The sequence below is a fragment of the Hibiscus syriacus genome, unplaced genomic scaffold, assembly GCF_006381635.1.
Source record: "Hibiscus syriacus cultivar Baekdansim isolate YM2019G1 unplaced genomic scaffold, ASM638163v2 tig00111445_pilon, whole genome shotgun sequence".
Classification (NCBI taxonomy): domain Eukaryota; kingdom Viridiplantae; phylum Streptophyta; class Magnoliopsida; order Malvales; family Malvaceae; genus Hibiscus; species Hibiscus syriacus.
The window spans coordinates 168,823-177,799 of NW_024063096.1; the positions used below are offsets into that span (position 1 = coordinate 168,823).

At 36.1% G+C, this 8,977-nt stretch overlaps 2 protein-coding genes across 4 annotated transcripts; both read right to left on the bottom strand.

Annotated features, from left to right (window-relative positions):
- Positions 1-979: 979 nt before the first annotated feature.
- LOC120163433 (30S ribosomal protein S10, chloroplastic-like) lies at positions 980-3,404 on the bottom strand. Of its 2 annotated transcripts, none has more exons than XM_039173371.1 (3): positions 3,149-3,404; positions 2,556-2,609; positions 980-1,467 (listed from the first exon to the last, which is right to left on the bottom strand). In XM_039173371.1, exons 1-3 carry the CDS (start codon positions 3,311-3,313, stop codon positions 1,156-1,158), a joined length of 531 nt encoding a protein of 176 aa, XP_039029302.1. In that variant the 5' UTR covers positions 3,314-3,404; the 3' UTR covers positions 980-1,155. The 2 variants fall into 2 exon arrangements, with proteins under 2 accessions (XP_039029302.1, XP_039029301.1); XM_039173370.1 differs by having other exon boundaries at positions 3,110-3,404.
- A 1,015-nt stretch (positions 3,405-4,419) lies between these two features.
- LOC120163377 (KH domain-containing protein At5g56140-like) lies at positions 4,420-8,629 on the bottom strand. Of its 2 annotated transcripts, none has more exons than XM_039173332.1 (7): positions 8,456-8,629; positions 7,576-7,661; positions 6,219-6,364; positions 5,584-5,703; positions 5,393-5,509; positions 5,089-5,232; positions 4,420-4,998 (listed from the first exon to the last, which is right to left on the bottom strand). In XM_039173332.1, exons 1-7 carry the CDS (start codon positions 8,581-8,583, stop codon positions 4,849-4,851), a joined length of 891 nt encoding a protein of 296 aa, XP_039029263.1. In that variant the 5' UTR covers positions 8,584-8,629; the 3' UTR covers positions 4,420-4,848. The 2 variants fall into 2 exon arrangements, with proteins under 2 accessions (XP_039029263.1, XP_039029262.1); XM_039173331.1 differs by having other exon boundaries at positions 7,576-7,664.
- Positions 8,630-8,977: the final 348 nt, after the last annotated feature.

Below are 8,977 nucleotides of genomic sequence, written 5' to 3' on the forward strand. Positions count from 1 at the left end.
GTTTTAATTAAGACGTGATCAATAAGACGTTGGATGCCGTTAGTTTGATGATGTGTCATGTTAGTAAAATGGCTAGAATAAAAATTAATGTTTAAAACTAAGTAGTATTTCATCTAAACCATTTTACTAACGTGCCACATCATCAATCTAATGACATCCAACATCTTTGTGACCACATCTTAACTAAAACGAAATGAAAGTGACAAAATCTTATGTTTTTTTTTATTTAGTGACCGTAAGTTTATAAAACTCAAACAAAAGTCACCAAATTTATAACTTACCCTAAATATAGTTATGAATTTGTATAAAATCTTGATTAAATACTATATACGATTTAGTATTTTATCAACGATCATAAAAGTCAAACGTAAAATTTTATGTTTGATGTTTTAAGTCACTCTTTATCTCACATTCCTTCAAAAATTAACATTAAAGCCTTCTTTTAAAACAAATGATTGTATATATATAAGATAGTAAATAAACTTTCTTTGAAGTTGTCACTTTCCGGGCTACCAAACAAGATTAGGTGGTAATTCCTAAACTTTGAGATTTGAAACCCCCTGTTAAAAAGTTGGTGTTTAATCTTTTCAAATAAAATAATAAAAACCAATATTGCAGCTGACCAAATCGAAAAGCATCTTCGCATTGGGAGCAAGGAAGGAAGATATATTAGTAGTTTAAGTTATCCATTTCCAGTTTCTGGCATCCATTATTTCACCATGAAATTGCTTGGAAATGCTACAAATAGTATACAGTTTCTCAACAAGATTTATGGGAAAACCTTCATGGTATGGACTTGATCAAATTTGCCACCTCTTCTTCCCCGACCGATCGAAATGATTGGTCGTACTTGAGCCGGTGTCAAAAGCTGCATGCTGCAAATTTTCCTTATCTGTTTCCACTTTCCACTAGTTCCCATATGGTGTAAACTCATTATCTATTACGGTTCGACAGTGTACTAAATAGTGAAGGCTTCAGCTTTTGCAATCAGCAATTTCAATACTTTGAACATTTGCATTTCTTGAAGTTCTTTAAGTTGCAGAAGAAATAACAAGGAAAGAAATGAAGCAAATCTTGACATAAGTTTTTTAAGTGACATCTTGACAGTGCAGCAAATCTTGACAAAATTTACCTAAACCTACAGTGTTGTCTTCTTCAGAGCTTGACTTCCACATCAACCCCAGCAGGAAGGTCAAGTTGCATCAATGAATCGATTGTTTGCGCTGTTGGGTATAGAATATCAATAAGGCGCTGGTGTGTCCGAATCTCGAAGTGGAACCTTGCATCTTTGTGAACGTGTGGTGATTTAAGGACACAATAGATCCTCTTCTTGGTTGGTAATGGCACAGGTCCCATCGTCTTGGCATTGGTAGTTCGAGCGGCATCCAGAATCTGCTTGCAAGAGTCCTCGATCAAGGGGACCCAATATGACCTAAGTTTAATCCTAATCTTCTGCTTAGGTGCCACCTGCGAAAAGAATTTAGAATAAGATTTTCCGATTTAGCCACCAGAAAGCAAGATCAAAATATAGTCAATTAAGACAGAAATTTAGAACACATCATTGAACCCAGCATGAGACAAGGACAATAGAAGACACCGGGAAAGATTTTATGTCTAGGAACGGTACATTCTAGGCCGACCGGCACCGACTAACAGGGCAATTGTTCTTCTTTACAATGTTTGGTAAAGGTCGGGTACAATGTCCGGCTCAAGCGGGGAGAATCGGTATTTTAAACTTGGGATCCACCTCGCTCTCTATCCGATCATACTAAATCAATCAAGTCCTCTAAGGTGAAGGTACGATTTTCTAGTGTAGTTAACTTCATCATTAGACTTCTAGTGATTTCCAATCACTTGGAATCTCCATCGACTTAAAAAATCAACATGGCTAATAGCAAGCCCCGTGTAAATTACAGTAGATTGCTCTTCGAAAGCATGCAGTTCAGGTGCTTGACGGGCCACATGACATAATTCTCTCCTAGCAGTATAGTATTTCATGGCTAGAAGAGGCAAGCACTGACCCCATGACTCATCCTTTTATTTTCACCATACATGCAAAGAGAGAACAGCAATAAAATCAATACCATTACTCCTCCTCCTTCGTACCGTTCGAAAATGAAAACATTTCCAGGCAACCCTTATTCTGACTAGCAAGATGCCAATAAGGCCAAGATTATCTCACATACAATCAATAGGATACTTGATTATCACCATATGTGGAAAGAGACGACAGCAGCAGTCCATGAGCACTGACAAAACTGACAAAATCACCAAAAATGATTCGACATATATAAACTTTTTACAGAGTATACATATCATCCAATTCTTAAAGAGACGTAGTAAGCTAACTGGAAAAGGCATAGCCTTAAAAACTGTCCTATAACCTTCTAGTAGCATCAATAGAATCATATTAGAAGATAGCTGATGTACTTATATTATCATCAAAGGGGAAATCTCATACTACATCTAAATATCTTTTTCAGCGAGGTTAACTCCAGAATTCGTTCGAGCTGCATCACAGTTTTAAACAAGTTTCACTATCCCCAAATATATACCTTGTCCGCTTCTAAGGTAACAGATGAAGATGCGGGCACTTCAGAGCCCCCAACCTGCAAGCAAGACACAAAATTAACTTCAAGGGAAACTGAAAGCAAAATTAAGCTAACTTCTGGTGCTCAGGGTTTCATATTGAGTACAACAGTAATGAGATAAGCACATATGAACAAAACAGAAATGGTAAAAATTCACTTTTTGCTGTCACGTTTATTGGAAATCAAACTTGTAGAAACCCAACCCCATCAAACCCAAATTCAACTAAGCTCACTTTTTGGTGTTCAGGGTTCCAAATCAAACTGCACAGTAATAAAATAGGCAACGCGGACGTAAGATTTTTTACCTTAGGTACGAACTTTTAAAATTTTAAGGACAGACTTGTAAAATTTGAAGGAAGACGAAAACAGATTTTCACTGCTCACAATTCTTAGCAAGCAAAGAAAGAATTACTCCCAAATGCAGTTCTAAAACCTTAACCCCATCAATTCCAAAGCACTAAATGCATAAAATTAAATTCCCAAGTTCTCAAAATAAAAATAAAAACTTTTTTTTGAACCTCGGGTGTCTCTACCAAATCTTCAGGGGCGGCAAAAACCTTTGTGGTGGACTGTGAAAGTCTGTAGGAACAATTGGGGAGCTTCAAGGGGTTGAAATAGAGTGGTGAAGACCGAGATAGAAAGCTGAATCTTGGTTTGGGTGAAGAAGAATTTGGAATTGTTAAAGAAGGGAACAGAGTTGAAGAGATTGATGATACCGCCATTGCAAATTTGAATCTTGGGTTGGAGAAAATGAAAAGGAAAAGAGAGATGTTAAGGTAGGAGAAGCTGTGCGTAGGTCAGTCACTGGCTCACCATTGTTATCCGAAAAGTTTATTTTCTTCTTCATATACAAAGAGGTTTTCAAAAATGGGCCTAAGGTAGTGGCAAACCCAAAATGAGACCCAATTGGAATATCTTGGTATCCGTATCTAATAATTTGAGGGTCTAATCATTTTTTTATTTATAAATTTATTTAATAATATATTGATATTAAATTATTATTTTTACATAAAAATATGGAATGAGCTTAGGCAGGAAAGTTTAAGTATATAAATTATTCAATTTACCAAGTGACCTTCATAGTTAAGATTTGTTTAGGTTAGGAGTTTATCATACGAAGAATTATTTATTTATAATTATTAAAGTTGGTTGTACATTTGTATGAAATATGCTATATTTTTAATTAAAAAATAATATTTGTTGAATGAAAAAATTGATGTTTACGAGTATAATATATAAATTAGAGATAAAAAGTAATAGAAAGTTGAAAGTCAGTAAAATGTATAAGAACAAGAATGAATAATTGGAAATAAAATGAATAAAAAGTGAAATATAGGAAAAAAGTAAATATAGAATGTAAACAAAAAATCTAGGTTTTATTGATATGTTTTATTTTCATTGATTTTGTGTGTTTTAAGTTCTAAAAATCTATGGGACTCGTATTGCCAAAAAAAAAATAACACCTTTTTTTTTAATCAATGAAGTTCTAAACTTCTTGTGAGTGGCTACCCAACGCTAGCTTCATCTGCTAGTACGTAAGAGATCCTAGTGCCTCCTCAGAGGCCAGCCTGACCATCATGGGACCGATGATTCAAGGACTGACGGACGACCAAAACAGAGACAAGGGGAATTATTCAACCAGAGGAGGAAAAGAAGGAAAACATGAAAGAAAGAGGGCGAAAGCCAGCCAACTCCAACAGCCTGACAACAGATCTAGGGAAGGTTTCTATAGCACCGACGGAAAAGGACTCCAAGATATAGACCAGATCTTTTCTATGGTAAATAAAACCACTTAGCACGTTCTTGCCGTATACAATACATTAATACAAACCATAACGTCCTTCCTCACATTTACTTTACATAGGTGTCCCGTCATTTCAAAACTGTCAATTATTACAAAGCTTCATACCAATAATAATAATATGATCTAAGAATGCAGCCTACGGTTTAGCATAGCTATTTGTCTCTGCCTGCCTGAATCAACATGCAAATGCATAACCCGAAACCCGGAAATGAATTCACACCCATTGCTTACTGTGTAATACTAGCATTTAACCTCTCCCAACACACAACACAAACACACTTCATACATAAAACAAGTTGGAACGACCTAATTTAACTGGCACACAACAGTGACAGTGCCCCGACTGCACATGGAGGCATTTGCCTATACAGCCAATACCTGCCATGTTTGGGGAACTGCTGCTTATGGCAGACACTAAGACAAAAGCTGCAACAGCGCTCAAGGAGGCTTTGTTTACCCCCTAGTCTTTGTTCGCTTCATTCCGAGGCTGTTTTGGAAGGGGGATAAAGGGCCAGACATCGGAGAGCCTTCCTCACGAAGTGTACCATTCAGCATTGCAAGCTCTCGCAACTGTTGTTTCTTATAGAAATCTTGGGATTCATCCTATTTTTTCGAAATATGAAATAAAAGAATTAAGTGAAAGCATATAAATAATATTAATATCATCACAAGACAATGAAAAAATTTACTCACCATAGGGTTGAGCAAATCTTCAAGTATCTCCCGGGCTTGCATTAGGCGAGCATCAACTATTTCAACAGGTAATTCTGCCTCAACTAGGATATGAAGAGGTTCATTCAGGTGTTCATAGCCAGGTTTTCCTCTCAACATTTCCTCCTTCACAAATTTTAAGACAGGTCATTTAAGTTTATCCATATTTTAAGGCGTGCAATACTTTCACTTAAATATTTTTTTTAAAAAAATATGATCACATATTTACCAAACTTATTTAAGGAGCAATTATTACTCATTAAGGTGCAAGGAAAAGGATGACTACCCTAGCTGGATCCTTGATACTGCCCAGTCCTCTTATAAGGACACGGCAATCCGTATTGGCCTCAACACGCTTAAGAGAGTTACCCCTAGGACCAAGAAGGCGCCCAACAAAATTGTACTGCAACATTAAAGTTCATTTAGACACAAATATGAAATGTTCTAAAATCACTGCGAAGATGAGTTCATTCATACATTGGGATATTTGTCAACAGGAATATCCACTCTGATTGTTCTCTTAACAATAAGACCGGAAGAGCTACCCTGAGAATTCATCCAGTACTTGGTTAGAGAGGGTTGCATTGACCCTGGTATCTGCACCATAATATTCAAGGTCTTGTTAAAAAAAACAAATAAATAAGACATTAACAGATCAATGCAAACGTCTTCCATTGTACAAAGATATCGACTGACAAAGAATATCAACAAATGAGTAAAACCTGAGGTTCAAGGACTATTTAGTCTAAAAGCAGCAATTTAAGAGTTTTTGGATAAATGATTCCTACTAGCAGAGTCATCCTAAAAGAACTGAAGCTTAAGTAACACCATATAATACTACAGCTAGCTATCATCCCCGGTCATATCTGATTTTGTCTTGACAATGAAAGAAACCTGAGAATGAGCCTGAAACATTTTCTAAGATAAAATTAGTTTTCAGAACTTCTTCATGTTAGCCTCAGATTTCCTGTCAAAAGAGAAACGACAATACAAACTATATCTCAAATAAAGGTTAGGTTAGCATGAAATGTAGTAAAGTATTAAGTCAGCAATACCTCTAAAAGCAGTAAAATTAGATGGTAAAGAGTTGTGTTAATGGTTAGTAGCCATACTTCTGATTGAAACCATGATATCCATCTGTTCACATCAACTCCTCCATTTGAAAACATTCCTCCAGAAGTCAGGGGGCTAGCTTGTTCAAGCCCACTTTGACCTAAAACTGATGCATTGCCCAACAGTGTAGTTATACGCAAAATTTCTGCTCCAAAAATGTCATTTTCAAGAATAAGATGTACCAGTTAGCGTTAAGAAATCAGTTAGCTGTCACCACAAAATGGAGAGACTATACGCAATGTTAATTTAGTCAGTTAAATATCAGCTATGGCTTCATGAATTAAGCTACTCTCCGAGCTGAAAGCAATCTAGTAAGAAAAGAAATGAAAGGTGCAACAGAACTTTATATCGGTTTACTTTTAAATCAATATAAATATTTTTACATTAATTAAAAAAGAATTATTTCACCTGCTATTCCACAAAACCATAGAGGAATCAAAGAAACTGTTAGAATCAGAAATCATAGAAGATGAAAAGGAAGAAAAAAAACACAACACACACACATTGTAGCAAGGTGGCTTTTGTACAATAACAGAGAGAACATACAACCATCTATTGTGGCTAGAAGCTGGCAACTAAAGTCTCTCACAACTAACCTAAAAGAACTAAATCTTACAGGCAAGTTCCTCAGGATACCTTGGGATCGTATGATGAATTCCCACCATAGACTGCTTCCTAAGATAAATACCACCAGAATCACAAGCTTTCCCCTCTGCAACTCTTTCTTCATATCCATTCTCTTCCCTCACCACTGTCAGTGTGGTTCAGAAACTTCCTTTTTCTTCCCTCTTTGTTCCTATTCTATTCTTCTCCCTTATTTATGACAGCAGTAGCATCCTCTTATTTCTTATTTATCCTTCACTTCCATTCCTTCCTAAGAAGTGTTTAACCATCCGTTGTTACATAGAAGGGCATCAAAGATCATGAAACATCACTATATTGTTTTTTAACTAACTTAGAACCATAATTTCTGTTGTATCATCATTGCTCCACCCTAAATAAATTGAAAAGAGCATGCATGTATCCAATGGAGGGCTAAAAATGCTCTCAGTTGGACCTCAAACATAGATCCACCACGTCTCGGTCATGGTCAGTTCTATCAACATATTGTCATGAAAGAAGGGCCATGATTTCCTTCACAAGGTTTGCCAATAGAATTAACTTCAACAGGATATTAAGTAAAGTTTGCGTTAGTGGATCTTAATTACCATTTCAACCGAGTTACTTGTCAAGTTGGTATTTGGCAATTAACCGTTAGATTTAAATTGATGTTTTAGTGATGACAAGTAGGGAAGGAGATATTTCTGCATGATCCTTTGACAACGAAAAAGAGGATTATTACTTAGACGAACTCACCCTGGTTCAACAGTCTACACGTATGAGGGATCACTGACATAAATGGAGTAAGTTTGTAACGCTCCTCCAGTAACTCTGAGAGATATCTGCGAAAGGGAAAAAAGAAGCCATAGTCAATAATCGATTGACACATCCATCTAAACAAGGTGATGCTAAAGTTGAACAAAAGTCGGTAATGAGAATTCCAAACAATCCCCGGTTTATTTAGCTTCTCCTGAAGGGATGTCAATAGTTATTTGTGGATATCAGACAGAAGACCTTTTTGCAATTCAGATATTGTAGATTAGGATAATATTAGAATTTTCTACTTACTATCTGCAGGGATTCAAATTAGATGCGGATATCCATTATCGGAATCTGCTTTAGTTCAATAAATAATGGATTTGGATATAGTGATAAGCAATTAACAGTTTTAATTGTTAAAATATTTAGACTTAGATTTTAGCATATTCGAGTTTAACACGATAATAAACAGATTAAGATCTTAAAGCAAATTCGCAGATTCAGATATTACAAAAATTGCAGTTGTTCAACCATCCCTCTTGATCCAGACACTTATTTCCGGATCAAAACTTAAACCGCAACCCCATCCTCACACACATACAAGACTAGAAATTTAACGAGTCCAAAATTTGAATTGATCCGTTAGTAAAATCAAACCGAAAAGCATAATATGTTCAAAAACGAACGATCAAGCTCTAGATCTACGAAATTGCAGCAGAAGGGAGCTAAAAAAATCTTATTAACAGTAAGCCAACCAATCATAAGCCAAAAGAAAGATCAGAGTCAAGATCACTACGTTAACTGCAAAGCGAAGATCGCAAACGATCAGATTAAAATTAATGGAAAGACAAAGAGAGGAGAAAAACAAACAGCTTACTTCTCTTGATCGAGGAGAGCAGCGGCGGTGGCAGCGGAACGAAGGCCAGAGAGGTGGGGAGAGTGAGGGACGGAAGGCGACGGGGAGAAGGCCATGTATCTGCCTCCGCCACCGACCGATGACGTCATGAGTAGAAGAGAAGGATGCCTTGCTGAAGGAAGCGCTCTGATGGGTGTTTTTATAGATTTTCTTTCTAATAAACTAAAGAGAAAATAACGACATTCACAAAAAAATACCTTATAATATATAAATTTAATTAATGTTTTTTAGATTTGTTAAAATGACCAATAAATTTACAACGCAAATTTTAATTTCGTAATTCAATTTCTAATTTCGTAATACGAAAGTCAAATTCGTAACGCAAAAATTAAATTCGCAACTGAATTTCAAATTCGCAATGCGAATTTGATTTCGCAACAGGTTTTAGTTTCGCAACACAAACGTTTTGGGTATATAACAACGCAGCAGCAACAACTCATAACATAAATCCCTAAATCGCAACTCATTCCATCTCCATCTATC